This window comes from Salmo salar, chromosome 11 (genome assembly GCF_965601325.2).
Source record: "Salmo salar chromosome 11, fSalSal1, whole genome shotgun sequence".
In the NCBI taxonomy this organism is placed as follows: domain Eukaryota; kingdom Metazoa; phylum Chordata; class Actinopteri; order Salmoniformes; family Salmonidae; genus Salmo; species Salmo salar.
In genome coordinates, this window is record NC_138301.1 from 19,845,109 (window position 1) to 19,871,189 (window position 26,081).

Here is a 26,081-nt window from a genome sequence, read left to right on the forward strand (position 1 = left end):
CTACTTTGAAGAATCTCAAATATAAAATATATTTTCATTTGTTTAACACTTTTTTGGTTGCTACAACAATGTAGAAAATAGTAAAAATAAAGAAAAACCCTTGAATGAGGTGTGTCCAAACTTTTGACTTGTACTGTATGTATGTCCCCCAATGCAATTATGCAGTCTAAAACATCCACAGTGGGATCATGGTCTTACGTCAGATGGCATCACTCCTATGCAAAGCGCGTCCCTCAACCGATCAGTGCAGGCGGAATTGCCGCATTATCTGACGTAACACAATGCAGTTGGATTTCAACAGATTTTTGTTTATTGTCAAATTAATTCATTATTGTATTTCATTTGAAATTATGTAACAACATCCAACATTGTTTAGGATTATTCTGTCCAAATATGACATGATTCCACAATTTTTATCCCTTAACATCACTTTCAAATAGGAGACTTTTATTTTGAAGACGAACCGCAAATTCCACTATTGTGGCTACAAATGAGCATGTGATCAGACAAGGTTATTCGCAAATTTCTTCTTCCAGGCACATAAATTAAAATATTTGTGAGTATCAAAACATGAACCTAACATTGACTGACTACCACAACACATAGGGTACATGACACCAGTTTTTGGGGAATATCAAAATTATGAATGACCATTTACTGGCAATAGTTTTCATGTCTATAATCCATTCATAACCTGTTTATGAATAAGTGAGCAACAAAGTTACATCTCAAGTAGGCTACCATGTAGTAAAATGTATTCTCACTTTAAGTACTAACCCACAAAAATATTGGCCAGGGAAATAGCTAGTGGGCCCCACCTGCTGGTGAATTTCCCAGTAGAAAAAACTGCAGTACATTTACCAAGTATGGGTAGCATTGGGGCCACACAGTAGAAGTAGGTCAACACAGTGATTATTACAATCTAATGAGGTTGTTAGACACCTGCAAATTATAAGTTCTACAGTAGTGTAGACAAAATCCTGAAGTATCCCTTTAATAAAGACACAAGGGTCCTGTGTTTTTGTCCTTTTAATCACATACTATTATTTAAATCCATCTACTTTGTCAGCAACTTTTATTTCTACATTAAATGGTTAACAAGGAGGAATAACAACATAAATACTGGAAACGGAATGAAAACTTGTCTCATGACAAACAAACTACTACTACTACACTAAACAAAAACATAGGAAGGATTTTCAATTACAGATTAAATGTACAAGAATAGTTGCATAGCTAGTTGTTTTATGAGGTTTTCCATCTGTTCACTACAATGTATTTGCATCCTATCTTTACAATGGTTAAAAACACTATAGGCCAACTCAATTGCATAGGGGCATAATTGACTTAGCAATTTACGAATGAATGCTGACAGCGTTATTTTGTGCGCATCATAGCTTTTTAGGTCAATGTCTTCTGTAAAGACATCATTCGAATAATCTCATCATCAATCTCAATAATTTAATTGTGTTTATGGTAAATAAATAAAAATATGATGGTTTTAGAGTTACATTTATTTCACAATTGACATTGTAAAATATGTCCCTACCATAAATTCTTCAGATTATTTCTGACAATACTGTCAGGAAGTAACAGGACAAACCATTTCCTTTGTTACTGTCATAGATACATTAGCAATTCATCTGAGATTTTGGGTTGTTCATCCTTAGATGAAAATGTAATCAGCATATGACATTCCGTTCGAGGGGTGTACGTTCATAGACCTACAATTTGTAAAAGGGCTTGGTCCTACTCTCGAGGAACATCTGTGAATATTCGTAGTCCATGCATTCCTTGGATCTCCTCCTTGAGAGCCTGTGGATGAGAACATAGCAGTTTTCAGCTGTGCTGTTTTTGCAAAAATGTGGCATATGGAATAAAATGCAATACTGGATAATAACTTCACCTGAAAGGTTTGATATAAGACTTGACATACTTTACTACTTGTTGTTGCTTTATCTCTCCCCCACACATCCGATCGGTACAAAACAGTATCAACCAAAGCAAATGTACAATTTTGACAGCTATATAGCCTATACCCTTCCATACAATGGTGCAAACTAATTGATCTCTCCAGAATGCATCTCCATAGGTTACCTGGTTGACTAGTTGGTGTTGTTGAACAGTTCTTTTCCCTTTAAATTCATTGGATTCTATATGGACTTCATACATGGCACCACAGCCACCTGAGAACACAAAACATAATGACACACAATTTTCATGAGTGCACCAAGGAATCAGAGGCGTCAAGCCCATAGGGGGAACAAGGGCACGTGCCCCCTAAGATTTGTCCTGTTTTTGATTTGATTTTAGCTGCTGGTGATAGGCAGAACTTGCAGGAGGTACATTTATACATTAATTTGATTAAGCTATGTAGCCTATTGATTATTTATTGATGAATAAATATAACAAATATGTTTTGTTGTTTCTCTGTAATACTAGCCACCTAGCCATTTTATGAAGTTTGCTTTAGCTAGCCTGCTAGATAGGTTCCCAGTCTCCCAACCTCATAACTAGCGTAGCTTGTCCAACTATTTTAGCTGGCATGTCTGCTGGGAATTTTGCTAGACTTTAGAAAAGCAAGTAATTACTAAATGTACTGAATAAGATTCACATTCCTTTCAATCTTTTACCCAGATTTTAGCGAGAGAAGTGTAACAAAAATAAGCACCAGGCATGAGGATACAGACAGCTCAAGAGGTATGCTTAGATATGCAGAAACATACTTGGTTTAATGTAATCTGGCACCTTATGATAATATCATGATAGTTGTGAATTAATTATGATGCCATGATATGTGCTTGTATTGATATGTGTTATGATCCCATGTACTGTGTTGTAATTTGTATGTAATATCCTAGGCATATTACTGCAGTATATTGATGTGTGTGATTTACAATAGTCAGAATGACACCCTCATTAAAATTGAACAGGTAAAGAGGTATGCTTAGATAACCTATCCAGAAAAATCTTAGAATTAGGCATAATGATTATGGCTCTAGAATGCAGGAAAAAAAATGTTTTTATCCAACTTCCCCCTCCGCATCATCCCCCCCTCAATACTCTCGTACTTCGTAACACTTCTAAAATAATGGGTGCGTGACGACGCCGCTGCCTAGGCCGAGAACTAGTCGAGCATAGACTTAACTAGCCCTCGCGCAAATAAATTAAGAGATGAAGCTGAAAACCTTTTTTTCTCCGGTTAATAGTGATCATGGAGGGAGTGATATGGAGTGAGGGAAGTGAAGAGAGTTAAGATGAGATAGGTAAAAATGGAAGAGGAGTCAGAGAAGAAAGATGAGGCGACTGCTGTGCCTTTGAAGAATGGAAAAGAAGCAGATATGGGGAATGGAAATAAGAGGATTGTCTATGAGGATTCTGGTGATTGGGGTTTGGTTCTTAGAAAAAGTAAATCTGGGGTTTTGGCAGACCCATGAGGTCTCAAGGTGGGTGGAGAGTAGGATAGGGAAGTATGTTAAGATAAACTCCTCTCTATTTGTTCAGATAGGATGCATATCCACCTCCCAAAGGGACTGAGCAGTGAACATGGTCTGACTGGGAGAATGAGAAATAATGTGCTTTAGTTTACAGAGCAGGGCTCCACTCAAGGGTGTGATAGCAGTGCCTCTAAGTGTAGAGGTTGAGCAGCTAAAGAGGAAGGTTTCTGGTGTGTGTGTGAGGCCTTGCGGCTTAGCTGTAATCGAGATGGATTGAAGGAGGAGCCTGTCGGTTTTGCTATGCTTTGGAGGTACTTTTGATCTGGTAATGTTGAGATATATTGAGCTATCCGGTTAGAGCATTTGTGCCAGCTGTTCTGCAGTGTTTCCGCTGCCAGAAATGTGGTCATGTAACGTCAGTGTGTAGGGTAGGGCAACCTAGATGTACAAGGTGTGGAGGTTTCCACGTAGTGGAGAAATATTTGGAGGATGAGCCCAGAAAGTATAGTAATTGTGGAGGTAGTCATGAGGCCAGGGCTACAGAGTGCCTGGTAAAGGTGAAACAGATACAGGTGGGACAGGGTGTTACATAAGCAGAAGCAGTGAGAAGGGTGAATCAGGAGGTAGGGCTCAAGGCTCTCTTCATTGCCTGCTCACAGTGAAATGTGTGGATCCAAGCAACTGTGTTTGGAGAAGTCCAGGTTTCTGACCTTCATCGCTATGGTTGTGAATTGTGCTGCACAAGTAGAAAGCTGGTCAGATGAAATTGGAATTGTTGTGTAGAGCAGCTGAACATTTTCTGGATAATCTAGATATTTCTGAAAAGGATCTACAGAAGTTGTTGAGAGGTAATGCCCACTCAGGCCTGTGGTTAGGGATAATGCTTGGTATGGTAGTATATGCAGTTTGGGCTGGTTGTTTTTCCCATAAGTATTTTATTGAACCTATGAGTGCATCTGGTACTCCAATGCACTATTATTATTGGATGCCAACCGCCAATAATCCACAATCCTAGGAAGCCCAGGCTTCTCGCATTTCATTCCATTAGTCGCGTAAACGAGACCTAATATGGAAGGATGACCACGCGAGAATGCGTCCACTGAATACCAGCAAGACACCAACAAATTCAGCGTCTTAGTAACACACATTTGATTATGCATAATGATCTAGCTAGCTGGGCTAGACCAGGACCCCTTTTGACACCCATGTTTATATGTCTATTTACCTGATATGTCCACAACTTTTAGAGACGTGGCCGATGGAAACTTCTCTTTGAGAATGTGTGCAATTCGGGTCTCTCCATCGGTCTGAGAAGACCGAGTCCTCTGCAACTGTCTAGAAACCAAAACAGCCTAAAACAAATGTTTTCAAAGACAGTTAGCGAACGTTTGCTAACTCACAATAAATAAATATGGAATTACAAGATGTAACGTTAATTAGTTAAGTGAGCGATCTAACGTTAAATGGCCAGTGTCATTTGCTGTCTGACTTAAGTGAGCAGAAAATAGTCGCACTCAACCTTCAAAGTTGACTAGTCTAACGTTATGCATTAGAATGAATGAAATTGATTTACTTGATTTTTTTGAAGAAATCTGGAAATAGAGAGCATCGTGACCAAGTCCTTTACTGAAGATAAACCTAACAATAATCCAACACAAGTTCTTAAAAAGTAATGCCCCTCGATTTCAATGTTGATGTTCGTCTCCACAATATGACGTAGGTATCAGAGTCCCGCAAACAGCAACGTATACTCACTTTGTAACTGGCGCTCTCTCGTGGACTGGAGACAACCATCACCCTTTTCACACATTGTTTATTAGGCCTAATTAAAACAAAAAAAAAAATTGTACAATAATTTGTATTATAAGGATTTTCCTTGACAATCCTATACAGGACAAAATACATAAAAATAATACATAAATATATAACACACCAATCACATAATTAAATAGGTAGCAAAACAAACATTTTCAGACAAATATTTAATGGTATATTGATAGGTAGATGATTGAGGATATCCATTATGGTTTCCCTTGAGATAAGACTCCAGACTACACTGGCATTAGTCCATAGATAACTGCTCACATCATGTGTTGTGCAAAATGTAGCAATACTAGCACATTGTTTAGACAACAATATTTACAAGGCACTTTGGTGTTTAGAGTGTCTAATACTATCCCTATTGTTTCCCATAGTGTCTATTTATTTGTAGAGGGTAGTAGACTACTCTGAGTAAATAATTGCTTTGTCAGACTAATTTTCCTTTGGGATGAAGTATCCATGCATGTCCATGTGAAGCTCTGCATTCACATATGCTCGAGCTACCTCCTTGAAAGACTTTGCATCCAGCACTAAGATGAAGCCAGATTCCCCTGGATTGGAGTTGATGACTGTTGTCAAGACCACACCTGGACATAGGAGACATTTTGTTAGAATATTGTAGGTGCAAGATGGACAGACTTTCATTGAAATTATAAGTTGATTCAGCATACAGTGTGAATGTCTGGCCATTCTAATCAAAACATAAGTCTATACATATATTTAAGGACCATGTAAAGCAATCTCACCATCATCCTCTCCTTCTCCGTTGGGTCTTGGAATGAACACGGGCTCTGATGTCCAGCAGTTCTCCTCACGCCATTCAGTCCTCTCCTTTGCCTCATTGTCCAACTTCATGGTCTATTTATAAAAGTTAAGTATAGTTAACAAAATATTAGATAAGCAACACATGCAGTTATGTTCACAAAGGCCTAAATTAAAATCCCAGGGACTTTTACCTTAGTTGCCACTGCTGACATTGCAACACAAGTCATGTAGACAAATCTGTACTTGCCGTTGAAGTCGTAATTTATCCTGGGTAGTTCCACACCTGTAGATAGATTTTGGGATTGAACAACAAAAATCAACACAAGTATATTGTGAAAGAAAATGTTGGGCTGGTATGCATTTTGAGTGTCTATATGGCACAATAATTTAACAGAACATTGAGCAATACAAGTTTTGGTCTTACCATCACAAAGCACCTCTGGCTGACAGAGTAGTTTACCCCCTTTCTCTTTCACAGCACTGGCTGTTGTGCATGAGTTTCACCATATCATCTCCAACATCAATTCCCTTCAGAAACAGTTCACAACATTATAGACACAGTTGACTACTCATTAGTTGAGAGCAATGTTTAAAGGTTAAGATGGTAATCAGTTGCAAACCATTACCATGTCAGTCTGTACAGGAAGGGCAAATCTTTTGCACTTTGGCACAGACAATGCTGAGGTCTTTGATTGTTCTTTTAACACATCTATGTAGAACATGTTGTACAAGCTGGGATCTTCATAGGCGATGACATCAAAGATGACATGACCATCCTTTTCAAAGGCATTCACGTGATGGTACACTATCATTGCCTCTGTGTAGTACTTTATGCCCACTTCTTTGCCTGTCTTTCTGTCGGTCAGGGTCTGTCAAAGTTGAAAACACAAAGGGATGTAATTTCCATGCAATGGAAAAAACGGTGTACTTGCACTTACATTGGAATCATTAAATTCATTGCCAAAGAAAATGAGTCTTATAACCCTTACATTTTCCTCAGGGAAAAACTTCAGACAACCAGCCCAGTTGACACCTCATGTATGCTGTGGCCATCTTGAGGATGTCCAGTTTAAATGGCTGCTCAATGAAGAGGTTGTCAGTCATGCCGAAGCTGTGGTAGTAGCTGGGGCTGAGGAGGGAGCGGCAGGGCACTGTGCAGATCACCTCAAGGTTCTTCAAGGCTGGAGAAGCCTTGGCCTTATCTGATGAAACAAAAACGGAGAATTTGCAACCATTTACTGCTATTTGTAATGTTTTGTGAAAAGGATCTGCTTCAGGCTCAGAATACTTCTCCATCCATGGTGTAAAGTAGTAAGACAAACCCCAGAAAGGTGATGGGTCAATTATTCTGCTAAATGTTTAAGTTTGTAAAATACAAGGTTATTGCTCAAATGTGTTAAAACATGACTTCACCAATATAAAAAAAAAGGTCTTGACCACTGCTATATGAGACCATGCATTTTCATCAGATACCAGTGAAGGTCAGAGCTTACAAGGTCAGAGGTAACAAGGTCAGTGGTCTAAAGTTTAACTCCCGGGGAGCTGAAGTCTCTGCTAGATTTCTCTTTCCTTTTAATTAGTGCCGGTTTTAGACCTGACAACCGAGAGGTATGGACAGTGATCAAGTCCAAGGGAGAAACAACCTCACAGGGACTGGTGATACCCCTGTAACTAGGAATTAACTAACTCAAACATAAAAAGACAGACAATGTGATCTTTTTGAAGATCTACAGTACCAGTCAAAAGTTTGGACAAACACAGTAGAATAGTGAAGACATCAAAACTATGAAATAACACACATGGAATCATGAAGTAACCAAACAAAAAAAATAATGTTAAAATCTAAATATTTTATATTTGAGATTCTTCAAAGTAGTCACCCTTTGTCTTTGACAGCTTTGCACACTCTTGGCATTCTCTCAACCAGCTTCATGAGGTAGTCACCTGGAATGCATTTCAATTAACAGGTGTGCCTTGTTGAAAGTTCATTTGTGGAATTTCTTTCATTCTTAATGCATTTGAGCCAATCAGTTGTGTTGTGACAAGGTAGGGGTGGTATACAGAAGATTGGACTTGGTCTTTTTCCAAATAGGCCTTATTATGGCAAGAACAGCTCAAATAAGCAAAGAGAAATGACAAGTCCATCATTACTTTAAGACATGAAGGACAGACAATTTGGAAAATGTCAAGAACTTTTAAAGTTTCTTCAAGTGCAGTCGCAAAAACCATCAAGCGCTATGATGAAACTGGCTCATGAGGACCACCACAGGAAAGGAAGACCCAGAGTTACCTCGATTGCAGAGGATACTTTCAATAGAATTAACTGCACCTCAGATTGCAGCCCAAATAAATGCTTCAGAGTTCAAGTAACAGACACATCTCAACATCAACTGTTCAGAGGAGACTGTGTGAATCAGGCCTTCATGGTCAAATTGCTGCAAAGAAACCACTACTAAAGGACACAAATAAGAGACTTTCTTGAGCCAAGAAACACAAGCAATGGACATTAGACCGGTGGAAATCTGTCCTTTGGTCTGATGAGTCCAAATTTGAGATTTTTGGTTCCAACCGCTGTGTCTTTGTAAGACGCAGAGTAGGTGAACGGATGATCTCCGCATGTGTGGTTCCCACCATGAAGCATGGAGGAGGAGGATGTGATGGTGTGGGGATGCTTTGCTGATGACACGGTCTGTGATTTATTTAGAATTCAAGGCACACTTAACCAGCATGGCTAGCACAGCATTCTGCACCGATACACCATCCCATCCCATCATTTGTTTTTCAACAGGACAATGACCCAAAACACACCTCCAGGCTGTGTAAGGGATATTTGACCAAGGAGAGTGATGGAGTGCTGCATCAGATGACCTGGCCTCCACAATCACCCAACCTTGACCCGATTGAGAAGGTTTGGGATGAGTTGGACAGCAGAATGAAGGAAAAGCAGCCAACAAGTGCTCAGCATTTGTGGGAACTCCTTCAATACTATTGGAAAATCATTCCTCATGGAGCTGGTTGAGAGAATGTCAAGAGTTTGCAAAGCTGTCATCAAGGCAAAGGGTGGCTACTTTGAAGAATCTCAAATATATTTAGATTTTTTTTTTCAAACACTTTCCTGGTTACTACATGATTTCATATGTGTTATTTCATAGTTTTATGTTGTCACTATTATTCTACAATATAGAAAATAGTAAAAAAAATTAAGAAAAACCCTTGAATGAGTAGGTGTGTCCAAACATTTGACTGGTAGTGTACCTCCCGCAGTAGTGTCTGGAACCTTGAATAAGGTGTATTTGGTCTTTCCCTTCTCCGCTATTGAAGTCCCCATGTTGTAGGCTGTTCCGTCTTTATCGTAATGTGGATGGGATGTCACCAGGTTCACAGCAAGGTATTTCAGGTAGTCCACCTAGTGAGATAAGCCCATCTTGTTATAAAAAGGTGTGTTCATGCGTATGGTCATCCAGATAGCAACGCCAGTGATAGCTTTAAGTTACCTTATCCTGAGTCTTCAGAGTCACAGGATCTACTTTGCGGATGTAGTTGGTTTCAGAGGTTGCATAATAATCCTTCCCACATCGAATGAAATTGTTGCCACAGTTGTCAGTGAAGTCTGGGACCATGTGGTTAAGAAAGGTGATCACCCTGGAGAAAGATCATTTGATCAGCAACAGGAATATTCATAGGGACAAATGCAATTAAATCATCAACAGTCAGCTCATATGCACTATCATGCCTGAGCTTATGCTACAGCATGCCAGAACATAATTGCTAGGTAATTGATTTCAACATCTTGCCTTTTTAATGTGCCAAAGTGAACCATCTGTAATGTGCTACCTAGATATGGTTTTTGCCTGGATCCTGGTAGGCCATTGTCCCCATTTCAGACAACAATTATTTTGGCAGCCATGTTGTCTTTGCATGTGTATCCATGTAAATATCTGCTTCTGTAGATTACCTCACCTTAAATAAACACACAGATCGATTTACTTCGATTGTGAATTGCTAAATGTGGAAATTGTTTTTACTTGCACAACCAATGGAGCCAATAGTACCAAAAAGCCCAAAAGCTTGCCAATTGGACTTCTTGTTTGAGTTTCTATATCACAAAAAAGAGAAACACTTCCACTCATCTTACCATCATTGAATGTAAAGCTGTGCATCAGGGCCATCCCATCGAACCTGGTCCATTGCGCAGCAACGTGCCTTGCAGCCAGCTTGGAAGGTTGCCTACATAAAACAAGAGTTTTACAAAACAGCATGTGGGGGGGGGGGGGGGGGGGAGATCTATGATAGTGTGTCTATTCCGCCAGCAAGAATAAGTAAGATATAGCAAGAATAAGGCCGTGTCCTCTGTGATTTTCTTTCAAAATAAAAGTCCTGCAATGAAGAATAATACAAATGGTCAAAATTTGTAACATTTTATGGGGAAATGTTAGCAGACTTACAATTTTGTTTAACAACATGAAAAATAATAAAGTTAATCTTTATAGCACAAATAATAGTATTTATAACAATATTATAATAAACTTTAGAAAACACTTAAATCCCATAGTTAATTAGCCCATTCGTATTGCACGATGTTCAGTACGTTTTTCATATTGGACATACTGCACAATTTCCTGTACATTCTATCGCAGTAAAAGGGGGGCCCCTCTACTCAGAGTGTACAACCAAGGAGCGTCACTGCTCATTCTGCAGCCCTTAACTTTTGTTGCAGTGGGCTAAGTCAGGGTCACACAGAGTGTTTCTTGGTAGTCTTAAACAAATCTACACACATTGTTGTGTGCTTTAAATGTTTTTTTTTTTTAAGTATTCAAAAAGAAATGTAAATAACTAATAAGAAAATAAATGGTCTTTGTTTGAGGAGTAGGCCTTCAGAATATTGTTAATTGACTATGAGAAACAATTTTCAAAGCTGGGTTCAACGTTTTGTGAAACAACAACATCCATTAGCCATTTCACACGGCCATTATTTAAATCATGAATAGCCTATACCTATGCGGTTCGTGGCATAAAGCTATGAACCGTCAGCTTGTGGCAAGTTGTGGGATGTCGGCATAGACATTAAAACCTGGGGATGTCGGTCGGACTCCAATTGCCCCTCAACAACAAAGAGGAAAAACTGCTTTGCTTTTAAACATCCCCCCCAAAAGTAACAACTTTCACCCCCCCCTATTTTTATAAAAAAAATATATATATATATTGAACAATAAAAAAAATTAAGACTACTAAATAATTGATCTTTCATCTCTCTGCGTTTCATAATTGCCCTTCAATTAGTAAGGGGCTGAATGTATCTCACCGGTGAAAGCATCCAAGTGAGCAAAACAGTGCCTCCTGACTCTGTATGTGTAGCCCCACTATCTGACGCTGTCTGGTCAAAAAGAGTATGATGATGTTGTTGCCGCTAGTAGAATTGACTGCAAGGGAAGCCAGCAAGCATTTGGACTCTTGATAAAATAAAAAATAAAAACGATAGCCAATCAGCATTGAGCTAAACTGAGTGAGCACAACTGTGAATGGTCCTGGCGCACCACAAAAAAATGTCAAGCCAAACTTTAATGACAGAATTTTTTGGTTGAAATCTTGCCTCTCCTTGTGTTGTCCTCCAATGTCTGGCTAGCTAAAATTGGCCCTTTCCTAAATTAGCCATGGACAGAGATTTGGACTTGTGGTTTTACTTAATTCTCCTTACTGGCCAATGATGTATGATGATGGCGCCGGAGGGTAGGGCTGCTGTCTTATTGGCTCTTAACCTACCATGCCATTTTTTTTTCTTCGCGTTGTTCTTAACTTGTTTTGCACATAATGATTATTCACCTCAAATTGGACAAGGAGTTCTGAGTCGGACGTGAGGGATACACTGCAGACACCCACCAGGTCCAGATCCCCATGATTTGCTGGAAAAATAAGCATAGGTTTCGCACAAAGAGATCAGGATGCCTTATGAGGATCAGGCGTCGAGTGGCTAGTCTGCCCTTGCCTTCCGTTCTGATAGCTAACGTTCAATCGCTGGGACGAACTGAACGCATGTATATCCTACCAACGGGACATAAAAAAAACGGTACTCTTGTTTTTATTTAACCAGGTAGGCTAGTTGAGAACAAGTTCTCATTTGCAACTGCAACCTGGCCAAGATAAAGCACAGCAATTCGACAAATACAACACAGAGTTACACATGGAATAAACAAAACATACAGTCCAGAGAAAGTCTATATACAGTGAGTGCAAATGAGGTAAGTTAAGGCAATAAATAGGCCATTGTGGCAAAGTAATTACAATATAGCAATTAAACACTGGATTGGTAGATGTGCAGAAGATGAATGTGCAAGTATAGATACTGGGGTGCAAAAGAGCAAGATAAATAAATACAGTATGGAGATGAGGTAGGTAGATAGCCCATCTGTAAACAGCCCATCTATGTCCAGGTGCAGTGATCTGTGAGCTGCTCTGACAGCTGGTGCTTAAAGCTAGTGAGGGAGATATGAGTCTCCAGCTTCAGAGATTTTTGCAGTTCATTCCAGTCATTGGCAGCAGAGAACTGGAAGGAAAGGCAGCAAAAGGAGGAATTGGCTTTGGGGGTGACCAGTGAGATATACCTGCTGGAGCGCATGCTACGAGTGGGTGCTGCTATGGTGACCAGTGAGTTGAGATAAGGCGGGGCTTTACCTAGCAGAGACTTGTAGATAACCTGTAGCCAGTGGGTTTGGCGACGAGTATGAAGCGAGGGCCAACCAACGAGAGCGGACAGGTCGCAAGGGGGTGGTGGGCTTTGGTGACTAAACGGATGGCACTGTGATAGACTCGCATCCAGTTTGTTGAGTGGAGTGTTGGAGGCTATTTTGTAAATGACATCACCGAAGTCGAGGATCGGTAGGATGGTCAGTTTTACGAGGGTGTGTTTGGCAGCATGAGTGAAGGATGCTTTGTTGCGATATAGGAAGCTGATTCTAGACTTAATTTTGGATTGGAGATGTTTGATGTGAGTCTGGAAGGAGAGCTTACAGTCTAACCAGACACCTAGGTATTTGTAGTGGTCCACGTATTCTAAGTCAGAGCCGTCCAGAGTAGTGATGCTGGACGGGCGAGCAGTGATCGATTGAATAGCATGCATTTAGTTTTACCTGCGTTTAAGAGCAGTTGGAGGCCACGGAAGGAGAGTTGTATGGCATTGAAGCTCGTCTGGAGGTTAGTTAACACAGTGTCCAAAGAGGGGCCAGAAGTATACAGAATGCCCCACTCAAAAAAAACAAGGCTGTCGAGTGTGCCAATAAGAATGTGGTGATTGACAGAGTGGAAAGCCTTGGCCAGGTCAATGAATACGGCTGCACAGTAATGTCTCTTATCGATGGTGGTTATGATGTCGTTTAGGACCTTGAGCGTGGCTGAGGTGCACCCATGAACAGCTCGGAAACCAGATTGCATAGCGGAGAAGGTACGGTGAGATTCGAAATGGTCGGTAATCTGTTTGTTAACTTGGCTTTCGAAGACCTTAGAAAGACAGGGTAGGATAGATATATGTCTGCAGCAGTTTGGGTCTAGAGTGTCACCCCCTTTGAAGAGGGGGATGACCGGCAGCTTTCCAATATTTGGGAATCTCAGACGATACGAAAGAGCGGTTGAACAGGCTAGTAATAGGGGTTGCAACAATTTCGGCAGATCATTTTAGAAAGAGAGGATCCAGATTGTCTAGCCCGGCTGATTTGTATGGGTCCAGATTTTGCAGCTCTTTCAGAACATCAGCTATCTGGATTTGGGTGAAGGAGAAATGGTGGGGGCTTTGGCGGGTTGCTGGGGAGGGTGCCGGGCAGTTGACCGGGGTAGGGGTAGCCAGGTGGAAAGCATGGCCAGCCGTAGAGAAATGCTTATTGAAATTCTCAATTATAGTGGATTTATCGGTGGTAACAGTGTTTCCTAGCCTCAGAGCAGTGGGCAGCTGGGAGGAGGTGCTCTTATTCTCCATGGACTTTAGTGTCCCAGAACTTTTAGTTAGTACTACAGGATGCAAATTTCTGTTTGAAAAAGCGAGCCTTAGCTTTTCTAACTGCCTGTGTATATTTGTTCCTAACTTCCCTGAAAAGTTGCATATCACGGGGGCTATTCGATGCTAATGCAGAACACCACAGGTTGTTTTGTGCTGGTCAAGGGCAGACAGGTCTGGAGTGAACCAAGGACTATATCTATTCCTAGTTCTACATTTTTTGAGTGGGGCATGCTTATTTAAGATGGTGAGGAAGGCACTTTTAAAGAACAACCACGCATCATCTACTGACGGGATGAGGTCAGTGTCATCCCAGGATACCCCGGCCAGGTTGATTAGAAAGGCCTGCTCGCAGAAGTGTTTTAGGGAGCGTTTGACAGTGATGAGGGGTGGTCGTTTGGTCGCAGACCCATTACGGATGCAGGCTTGGGGTTGTACCTGGTAGGTTCATTGATCATTTGTGTGAGATTGAGGGCATCGAGCTTAGATTGTAGGATGGCCGGGGTGTTAATTAAGCATGTCCCAGTTTAGGTCACCTAGTAGCACGAGCTCAGAAAATAGATGGGGGGCAATCAATTCACATATGGTATCGAGGGCACAGCTGGGGCAGAGGGAGGTCTATAGCAAGCGGCAACAGTGAGAGACTTGTTTCTGGAAAGTTGCATTTTTAGAAGTAGAAGCTCGAATTGTTTGGGTACAGACTTGGATAGTAATACAGAACTCTGCAGGCCATCTTTGCAGTAGATTGCAACACCGCCCCCTTTGGCAGTTCTATCTTAGCAGAAAATGTTATAGTTAGCGATGAAGATTTCAGGGTTTTTGGTGGTTTTCCTAAGCCAGGATTCAGACACGGCTAAGACATCCAGGTTGGAAGAGTGTGCTAAAGCAGTGAGTAAAACAAACTTAGGGAGTAGGCTTCTAATGTTAACATGCATGAAACCAAGGCTTTTACAGTTAGAAGTCAACAAATGTACATTTACATTTAAGACATTTAGCAGACGCTCTTATCCAGAGCGACTTACAAATTGGTGCATTCACCTTATAATATCCAGTGGAACAACCACTTTACAATAGTGCATCTAAATCTTTTAAGGGGGGGGGGGGGGGGTTAGAAGGATTACTTTATCCTATCCCAGGTATTCCTTAAAGAGGTGGGGTTTCAGGTGTCTCCGGAAGGTGGTGATTGACTCCGCTGTCCTGGCGTCGTGAGGGAGCTTGTTCCACCATTGCGGTGCCAGAGCAGCGAACAGTTTGACTGGGCTGAGCGGGAACTGTGCTTCCTCAGAGGTAGGGAGGCGAGCAGGCCAGAGGTGGATGAACGCAGTGCCCTTGTTTGGGTGTAGGGCCTGATCAGAGCCTGAAGGTACGGAGGTGCCGTTCCCCTCACAGCTCCGTAGGCAAGAACCATGGTCTTGTAGCGGATGCGAGCTTCAACTGGAAGCCAGTGGAGAGAGCGGAGGAGCAGGGTGACGTGAGAGAACTTGGGAAGGTTGAACACCAGACGGGCTGCGGCGTTCTGGATGAGTTGTAGGGGTTTAGTGGCACAGGCAGGGAGCCCAGCCAACAGCGAGTTGCAGTAATCCAGGCGGGAGATGAGAAGTGCCTGGATTAGGACCTGCGCCGCTTCCTGTGTGAGGCAGGGTCATACTCTGCGAATGTTGTAGAGCATGAACCTACAGGATCGGGTCACCGCCTTGATGTTAGTGGAGAACGACAGGGTGTTGTCCAGGGTCACGCCGAGGCTCTTAGCACTCTGGGAGGAGGACACAAGGGAGTTGTCAACCGTGATGGCGAGATCATGGAACGGGCAGTCCTTCCCCGGGAGGAAGAGCAGCTCCGTCTTGCCGAGGTTCAGCTTGAGGTGGTGATCCGTCATCCACACTGATATGTCTGCCAGACATGCGATTCGCCACCTGGTTGTCAGAAGGGGGAAAGGAGAAGATTAATTGTGTGTCGTCTGCATAGCAATGATAGGAGAGACCATGTGAGGATATGACAGAGCCAAGAGACTTGGTGTATAGCGAGAATAGGAGAGGGCCTAGAACAGAGCCCTGGGGGACACCAGTGGTGAGAGCACGTGGTGCTGAGACAGATTCTCGCCACACCACCTGGTAGGAGCGACCTGTCAGGTAGGACGCAATCCAAGCGTGGGCCGCGCCGGAGATGCCCAGCTCGGAGAGGGTGGAGAGGAGGATCTGATGGTTCACAGTATCAAAGGCAGCAGATAGGTCTAGAAGGATGAGAGCAGAGGAGAGAGAGTTAGCTTTAGCAGTGCGGAGAGCCTCCGTGACACAGAGAAGAGCAGTCTCAGTTGAATGCCCAGTCTCGAAACCTGACTGATTAGGATCAAGAAGGTCATTCTGAGAGAGAGAGCAAGAGAGCTAGCCAAGGACGGCACGTTCAAGAGTTTGAGAGAAAAGAAACAAGGGATACTGGTCTGTAGTTGTTGACATCGGAGGGATCGAGTGTAGGTTTTTTCAGAAGGGGTGCAACTCTCGCTCTCTTGAAGACGGAAGGGACGTAGCCAGCGGTCAAGGATGAGTTGATGAGCGAGGTGAGGTAGGGGAGAAGGTCTCCGGAAATGGTCTGGAAAAGAGAGGAGGGGATAGGGTCAAGAGGGCAGGTTGTTGGGCGGCCGGCCGTCACAAGACGCGAGATTTCATCTGGAGAGAGAGGGGAGAAAGAGGTCAAATCACAGGGTAGGGCAGTGTGAGCAGGACCAGCGGTGTCGTTTGACTTAACAAACGAGGATCGGATGTCGTCGACCTTCTTTTCAAAATGGTTGACGAAGTCATCCGCAGAGAGGGAGGAGGGGGGAGGGGGAGGAGGATTCAGGAGGGAGGAGAAGGTGGCAAAGAGCTTCCCAGGGTTAGAGGCAGATGTTTGGAATTTAGAGTGGTAGAAAGTGGCTTTAGCAGCAGAGGCAGAAGAGGAAAATGTAGAGAGGAGGGAGTGAAAGGATGCCAGGTCCGCAGGGAGGCGAGTTTTCCTCCATTTCCACTCGGCTGCCCGGAGCCCTGTTCTGTGAGCTCGCAGTGAGTCGTCGATCCACGGCGCAGGAGGGGAGGACCGAGCCGGCCTGGAGGATAGGGGACAGAGAAAATCAAAGGATGCAGAGAGGGAGGAGAGGAGGGTTGACGAGGCAGAATCAGGAGATAGGTTGGGAGGGAGCAGGTTTGAGCAGAGGGAAGAGATGATAGGATGGAAGAGGAGAGAGTAGCGGGAGAGAGAGAGCGAAGGTTGGGACGGCGCAATACCATCCGAGTAGGGGCAGAGTGAGAAGTGTTGGATGAGAGCGAGAGGGAAAAGGATACAAGGTAGTGGTCAGAGACTTGGAGGGGAGTTGCAATGAGATTAGTGGAAGAACAGCATCTAGTAAAGATGAGGTCAAGCGTATTGCCTGCCTTGTGAGTAGGGGGGGGAAGGTGAGAGGGTGAGGTCAAAAGAGGAGAGGAGTGGAAAGAAGGAGGCAGAGAGGAATGAGTCAAAGGTAGACGTGGGGAGGTTAAAGTCATCCAGAACTGTGAGAGGTGAGCCATCCTCAGGAAAGGAACTTATCAAGGCGTCAAGCTCATTGATGAACTCTCCAAGGGAACCTGGAGGGCGATAAATGATAAGGATGTTAAGCTTGAAAGGGCTGGTAACTGTGACAGCATGGAATTCAAATGAGGAGATAGACAGATGGGTCAGGGGAGAAAGAGAGAATGTCCACTTGGGAGAGATGAGGATTCCAGTGCCACCACCCCGCTGGCTCGATGCTCTAGGGGTATGCGAGAACACGTGGGCAGACGAAGAGAGAGCAGTAGGAGTAGCAGTGTTATCTGTGGTAATCCATGTTTCCGTCAGCGCCAGGAAGTCTAGGGACTGGTGGGTAGCATAGGCTGAGATGAACTCAGCCTTGTTGGCCGCAGACCGGCAGTTCCAGAGGCTGTCGGAGATCTGGAACTCCACGTGGGTCGTGCGCGCTGGGACCACCAGGTTAGAGTGGCAGCGGCCACGCGGTGTGGAGCGTTTGTATGGCCTGTGCAGAGGGGAGAGAACAGGGATAGACAGACACATAGTTGACAAGCTACAGAAGAGGCTACGCTAATGCAAAGGAGATTGGAATGACAAGTGGACTACACGTCTCGAATGTTCCGAAAGTTAAGCTTACGTTGCAAAAATCTTATTGACTAAAATGACGAAAATGATACAGTACTGCTGGCTGGTGGAGTAGGCTAGCTAGCAGTGGCTGCGTTGTTGACTTTGAACGTGTAGCTGGCTAGGTAACCTCGATAGTTTCAGTACTACACCTTGTCATGATACAAAAGCAACTTTGTAGCTAGCGAACATAACACTAATCAAGACGTTCCTTTGTAATGTATTTAGTTTCTACAATGCTGCTCGTCGGTAATAGTTGGCTGGGTTTGGAAAAATGGCATCGCGGGGGGCGGAAATAGCTGGCTAGCTAACCTCGATAATTACTAAACTACACAATCATCAAGCTATGACAAAGACAACTATGTAGCTAGCTAGCTAACACTGCACTAGTCAAATCGTTCCGTTGTAATGTATTAGTATCTACAGCGCTGCTAGTCGGTAATGGTTGGCTAGCTAGCAGTGGGTTAATGATGACTAGGTGTGTTGACTAAGTCTGGCGTCGCGTCGTGGCTGGCTAGCTAGCCTCGATAATTACTCTAAACTACACAATTATCTTAGATGCAAAGACAACTATGTAGCTGGCTAACTAACACTAACACTACACTAATCAAGTCGCTCCGTTGTAATGTAATAGTTTCTACAGTGCTGCTAGTCGGTAGAAGTTGGCTGGTTGGCTAGCTAGCAGTGTTGACTAGCTAGCTAGCAGTGATGACTACGTTAGGAGGACGAAGATAGCTAACCTCGATAATTACTCTAAACTACACAATTATCTTTGATACAAAGACGGCTATGTAGCTAGCTAAGAAAAATTGCTCAGATCAAACAAATCAAACCGTTGTAATGTAATGAAGTGTAATATTACCTGTGGAGCAAAGCGTAGTGCGACTGCTCGCTCCAAACCGGAAGTGGAGAGCACCTGGGGAGTGGGAGTGGAGCTGTGCACTGCAGGACCTGGATTAACCTCCACATCACCAGAGGAGAAGTAGGATAAGGGTACGGCTAAAGGCTATACGAACTGGCCGTCTAGCACGTTTGGGACAGAGAGTAAAAGGAGCAGGTTTCTGGGCACGATAGCATAGATTCAAGGCATAGTGTACAGACAAAGGTAAGGTAGGATGTGAGTACATTGGAGGTAAACCTAGGCATTGAGTAATGATGAGAGAGATAGTCTCTAGAGACGTTTAAACCAGGTGATGTCATCGCATATGTAGGAGGTGGAACAACATGGTTGGTTAAGGCATATTGAGCAGGGCTAGAGGCTCTACAGTGAAATAAGACAATCACTAACCAGGACAGTAATCGACAAGGCATATTGATATTAGAGAGAGGCATGCGTAGCCAAGTGAACATATGGGTCCAGTGATTGGTTGGGCTGAGTCGTGACTGAACGACGACATTAAGAACATACAGCTGGCGGGTTATACACTCCATCAGCAGGACATAACAGCAGCCTTTGGTAAGACACAGGGCGGGGCCTATGCATATTTGTAAACAATAGCTGGTGCACGATATTTAAGGAAGTCTCTGGGTTTTGCTCACCTGATGTAGAGTATCTCATAATAAGCTGTAGACCACACTATCTACCTAGAGAGTTTCTGTATTTTTCATAGCTATCTACATACCACCGTAGACCGAGGCTGGCACTAAAACTGCACTCAATGAGCTGTATTCCGCCATAAGCAAACAGGAAAACGCTCAGCCAATACATCCGCCACACTGATCCTCTACACAAGGGCCCCTCAGGGGTGCGTGCTCAGTCTCCTCCTGTACTCCCTGTTCACCCATGACTGCACGGCCAGGCACGACTCCAAAACCATCATTAAGTTTGCTGATGACACAACAGTGGTAGGCCTGAACAACAAGACAGCCTATAGGGAGGTGGTCAGAGACCTGACCGTGTGGTGCCAGGACAACAACCTCTCCCTCAACGTGATCAAGACAAAGGAGATGATTGTGGACTACAGGAAAAGGAGGACCGAGCACACCCCCATTCTCATCGCCGGGGTTGTAGCGGAGCAGGTAGAGAGCTTCAAGTTCCTTGGCGTCCACATCAACAACAAACTAACATGGTCCAAGCACACCAAGACAGTTGTGAAGAGGGCGCGACAAAACCTATATCCCCTCAAGAGACTGAAAAGATTTGGCATGGGTCCTCAGATCATCCTGACGGGTTGCATCACTGCCTGCTATGGCAACTGCTCGGCCTCTGACCGCAAGGCACTACAGAGGGTAGTACGTACGGCCCAGTACATCACTGGGGCCAAGCTTCCTGCCATCCAGGACCTCTATACCAGGCGGTGTCAGAGGAAGGCCCTAAAAATTGTCAAAGACTCCAGCCACCCTAGTCATACTGTTCTCTCTGCTACCACACGGCAAGCGGGAACGGAGCGCCAAGTCTAGGTCCAAGAGGCTTCTAAACAGCTTCTATCCCCAAGCCATAAGACTCCTGAACAGCTAATCAAATGGCTACCCAGACTACTTGCATTGCCCACTCGCCTACGCTGCTGCTACTCTCTGTTATTATCATCTATGCATAGCCACTTTAATAACTCTACCTACATGTACATAATTACCTCAACAAAGGTGCCCCCCGCACATTGACTCTGTACTGGTACCCCCTGTATATAGGCCTGCTATTGTTATTTACTGCTGCTCTTTAATTATTCTTATCTATTACTTTTTTTAGGGATTCCTCATAAGGATCTCTACAGATCGGTGTCCCACCCACAGGACGGTTGAGCTAACGTAGGCTAATGAGATTAGCATGAGGTTGTAAGTAACAAGAAAATTTCCCAGCACATAGACATACCTGATATTGGCAGAAAGCTCAATTTTTTGTTAATCTAACCGCACTGTCCAATTTACAGTAGCCATTACAGTGAAAGAATACCATGCTATTTTTTGAGGAGAGTGCACAGTTATGAACTTGAAAAGTTAAACAAATTTTGGAACAGAAATGCAATGGTTCATTGGATCAGTTTAAAACATTGCACACGCACTGCTGCCATCTTGTGGCCAAAATCTAAATTGCACCTGAGCTGGATTAATACATTAACCTCTTAAGGATCCATTTTCGCCTAAAATGACATACCCAAATCTAACTGCCTGTAGCTCAGGACCTGAAGCAAGGCTTTGCATATTCTTGATACCTTTTGAAAGGAAACACTTTTGAAGTTTGTGGAAATGTGAAATTAATGTAGGAGAATATAATACATTCGATTTGGTAAAAGTTAATACAAAGAAAACTACTTGTTTGTATTTATTTATTTTTTATTGTACCATCTTTGAAATGCCTTATGGCTTGTAAGTATGCATTTCACTGTAAGGTCTACACCTCTTGTATTCTGAGCATGTGAAAAATACAATTTCATTATAAAAGGCGATTCTGATCCAACCATAAAGTCATACATTGTGCCTCTGGGCTAAGAGGATGGAAGTTCAATATGTAGGTAGATGTAGTAGGCTAATGTTAATTAGCTGGATAATCGTTGCCCATGAAATGCTTGCGAGCAAACATTGTAGCCAGGTAGCCTAGGACAACAAAAACTAAAAGCTTGTACTGTATGACAGTCATAGACTTTCGGCAACATGAGGAGGATGGCATTGGCGTTTCTCAAGTACGGTGAGTCAACATGCATTTTCTACTTACGCACACACCAAGAAATCAGTTCCATGGACAGCGTCGTGATATTTAGCTTACGTTGATTGGACTAAAAATTGTTCCAAAAATATATTTTAGTTGTCACTGTATTAGACTAAGCATAGGGTGATTTGATGATGTTGACATGGTGAAGTTGTAATGGTGCTGCAATAGTGGAAGCAGCACCTGTTTTCTTTTGGACTTGAGGTTACTCATGTGTTCTAAATCAGTAGTTGTTTAGATGTCCGGAAATCTCAGAAACATTGTCTTGATTGACCATGCTGTGTAGGTCATGTAACTGTTACATGCAATATGCTTTGTGGACTTCACCAGACATATGTTTTCTCCGGTTGTGATGTAACAAAGTTATGGTTCAATTTATTCTGCCGCTGTGTCTTATCTCGGCCTTAGGCCTATATGTATATCACGGTGGCAAGGCATATGAACAGGATAAGAGAAAACAAAGTAATTATGATAACTCCTAAATTGTAATATGCAACTTTTTTGGCTTCCCCATTGACTTTACACCATACACTGCTACAGCCCCAGTTATACCTGTGAACGTTGATGCCCATGTTATGTTGATAATGAAAATTATCGAACGTTTTCATAACCATCTCATCAGGTTACATACCTTTGAGGTCCGCCTTCACTGGATTAGGTCTTTCTTCTATCTTTTTAGCGTAGTCGTAGGCCATCCTTATTGAGATCAAAGACAAATATTCACGCGTTACCTTCCGAAGAAGTTGTGAGAGACGAAATAACGGGGTCGTTTATATATTAGACAAAGGAAACCACTCCCATTTCTGAGTTACCAAGTAGTAGCCTAGTATAAGTGCAAGTCACATTTGAGTCATTTAGCAGACGCTCTTATCCGGAGCGACTTATAGTGGTGAGTGTATATATTTTCATACTTTTTTCATGCTGCTCCCCCGTGGGAATCGAACCCACAACCCTGGCGTTGCAAGCGAAAAGGTTGAACGTACATATCGTTAGGATCATAAGAAAAGCCATGCATGAAACATGAAAGTAAACGTGAAATTGAATCTGTGAACATACAAACACCATGTTACGATTACCGACTAACATTTTTGGCTGGAACAAACCTTGTGTTGCAATTCTGACCTACAATAATACCTTTTAGAGTTTGTACACCAAACGGCCTTTGAAGAGTGTTACACTAACAAGCATAAAGGCAGTATAAAAAACGGAAGTCAGGGAAACCTGAAAGAGGTATGCTGCACGTTTTCAAATTAAGTCTCTATTAGTCCTCAGTTGAGTTTACTTCACATACAGGTAGCTAATGTAAAATATGTGTTTGCCGAGGCAAGTCTAGATAGCACTAGCTGTACTATGCCTACAACAGTGAAGTTTCAGTCCTCTAGGTATGTCTCTACAGCATGGGCATATCTCTGGGTGACGTGGACATCCCCATGCATGCACCTTATCAAAATATGACTAATTCAATATTGCACCATCCCATTCTCTGGGCTCTGTTTGCAATCATAACCAGTAGAATCTACCAAGAATAATGAAACATAATATATAGATTCACCAAACATCTATTATTCTATGTATGACCACTGGAGTCAATGCCACTCAAAATATTTTGGTATTTATTTAATCACTCAAAATCTTGCCCAAGCATATTCTGTATGAGGTGTTAATATGAATTTAAAATAATTGTAGAACTCTATTTGTGTTTTAGAACTGTTTTTATTATAGGGCTCCCCTTAAAAGGAGACTCTAGCTCACAGACCTTTAAATAGCCAGCAGCATACCCCACTGCTGCCTTGCTTCTGAAGCGAAGCAGGGTTGGTCAGTCCCTGGATGGGAGACCAGATGCTGCTGGAAGTGGTGTTGGAGGGCCAGTAGGAGGCACTCTTTCCTCTGGTCTAAAAAATATACCAATGCTCCAGGGCAGTGATTGGGGACACTGCCCTGTGTAGGGTGCCGTCTTTCGGATGGGATGTTAAACGGGTGTCCTGACTCTCTGAGGTCATTAAAGATCCCATGGCACTTATCATAAGAGTAGGGGTGTTAACCCCGGTGTCCTGGCTAAATTCCCAATCTGTCCCTCATACAATCATGGCCACCTAATCATCCCCAGCTTACAATTCGCTCGTTCAACCCCCTCCTCTACACTGTAACTATTCCCCAGGTCGTTGCTGTAAATGAGAATATGTTCTCAGTCAACTTACCTGGTAAAATAAATACAAATATAGCCTCTAAATACATTTTAAACAAAATAGTTCAAGAAGCATGTGCAGTGGCTGATAGGAAAACCGATTTGGCAATAAGAATAGGCTATAGATAGTCATGACCATTCTGCTCAGGACAGGTTATAGCCAAGACTTAATATTTCGTTTTGTCTCATTTATTGATATGGATGATGGAGTTGTGCAGTGCAAATGGCTATAATAAGCGTACATGCAGAGTGGAATTCACTAATACAACAGTCAAAATGCCTAATATAAAGCAGTCCGTGCTCCCAAAATACTAGAAAAAGTGTGATTCATTAGGTTACATGATCACAGTAGCCCCACGTAGTTATAGAAATTAATTGTGCAATTATATGATCATTAAATAACACACAACCGCATGACATATTTAGATAGCAGAATAGGCCTAGCCTAAATCGTATTTGCTTTTTATTTTGCAGCTCAGGCGGTTATTATAGACAAGGCTCTTCTGTGTTTTTATCATTCTCACACAAGTCATTTGCTGAAGGTCCAAGCCTATACTATGCCATCGACTAGTGTAACGTCACTATTGAATGCAGTTCTAAAACAAGCTCTAGATGTAAGCTGCAAAGCAACTCTAACGCCTGGGCTAGAGTTGCTTGATTGACTAGCTACGTTGGGTTCATGTCCTTTGCAGATGCCACATTGACAAAAGTTTGAATGTATAAAAAAGATCTGTAACAGAATAAAGGGAGATGTTAAGTAAGAATTGAACGTGTAAATGTTCGTTCATAGTCGTAACATATGGTTTGTACGTTTACAGAGCTAATTTAAAGTTTACGTTTCACGCATGGCTTTTCTTACGATCAAAACAATTTACGTATAGATTTTCTTACGATCCTTACATGCTGACCAGACCAGACACGTCGCGTGCACGAGCATCGCAAAATACATTTTGAAATCCATGTTATTCAATTATTGCACCCACACTGCTAGCGCGAGCCAACGAGTGTCTGCGATGCCAAGGGCTAAAATAGAAGTCATTCCTATTACTGACGCAGATCACGCTGCAAGTCCTGCCTCTCCCATCTCCTCATTGGTTTATAGAAGCAGGTACCCACGTGCCATCTCTTCATTGGTTATACCCACGTGGGTGATTGAAAGACTAACTGTTTTGCCGGTTGTCGTGGTAATACTATGAAAGTGTAGATCTGATCACCATATAAGTTCAACGATGAAAAAGCCTGGAAGGAGGAGAGATGACTAGAAATGATTCGGTTGGCTGTTTTATGTGTGGATTAATTGTCAGAGTAGAGGACCTTGTGCATTTCAGGTAAAATAACAACTCAATGTTTATATCCCAGGACAAATTAGCTAGCAACAGCAAGCTAGCTAAATAGGACAAATTAGCTAGCAAGCTAACTAGCTAAATTGCCCTACATGTTTAATGCTTTTCGACCTGTTCCCAAATTAATGTCATTGGTTCAGAGTTTGTTTTGATATTTTAACCTGCGTGTCGTGATTGCGTTTGGTGTAGGGGGACAAAATACATTTATGCACGATGGCGCACACGCGCAGCCGGTTTGGGTTCCGTGTAACGATATGTACGTTTAACCTTTTGGAAGCTATCTCGTTCAATATTCACAACGACGCTGTAAAATAACTCAAGAATAGATTGGTAACTTTTTTTCAAATTTGGCATGCAGAAACGGAAGTTCAGACTGTAACTATGGTTCTACGAATACATGGAAGACCGTCAGTACGGTTGAAAGTGTGGATTATATCCCTCGTGCTCTGCGCAGGTCGAGTAATAATAACAAAGTCACACCGGTGACGTGACAGCGTGGGAGGACATGCCCCCGCGGTTCAAATAAAACCCTACGTCAGACCATGCACTGTCTCAGAGAATCTTCTCGCACAAAAGATTCAGTGACAGGAAAGTACTGACGGTCTTCCAGGTATTCGTAGACCCATAGTTAAATTCATAACTTCCGTTCTACTTTATACTTTCAGACTGTCAGTACGGATCAAAGTATGGATGACTCACACCAACAAGGTCATGAGTAATAGCACCACTAACCGCTGATGAATGGACCAGTGCCACTTGAATAATG

At 42.7% G+C, this 26,081-nt stretch overlaps 1 protein-coding gene and 1 pseudogene across 2 annotated transcripts; both read right to left on the reverse strand.

Moving 5' to 3' along the window:
• Nucleotides 1-1,015: 1,015 nt before the first annotated feature.
• bola3 (BolA-like protein 3) lies at nt 1,016-5,150 on the reverse strand. Its single transcript, NM_001141385.1, is given in 4 exon segments — nt 1,016-1,815; nt 2,098-2,186; nt 4,663-4,789; nt 5,011-5,150. Coding segments are annotated over 4 exon segments (318 nt in total). The 5' UTR covers nt 5,047-5,150; the 3' UTR covers nt 1,016-1,749.
• Nucleotides 5,151-5,232: 82 nt separating this feature from the next.
• Nucleotides 5,233-22,648, reverse strand: LOC106562096 (beta,beta-carotene 15,15'-dioxygenase-like; annotated as a pseudogene). The gene is made up of 11 exons (XR_014379351.1): nt 22,419-22,648; nt 10,159-10,250; nt 9,863-9,983; nt 9,518-9,672; nt 9,279-9,429; nt 7,013-7,225; nt 6,650-6,892; nt 6,448-6,551; nt 6,215-6,306; nt 6,005-6,116; nt 5,233-5,845 (listed from the first exon to the last, which is right to left on the reverse strand). The product of XR_014379351.1 is annotated as a beta,beta-carotene 15,15'-dioxygenase-like (transcript).
• Nucleotides 22,649-26,081: the final 3,433 nt, after the last annotated feature.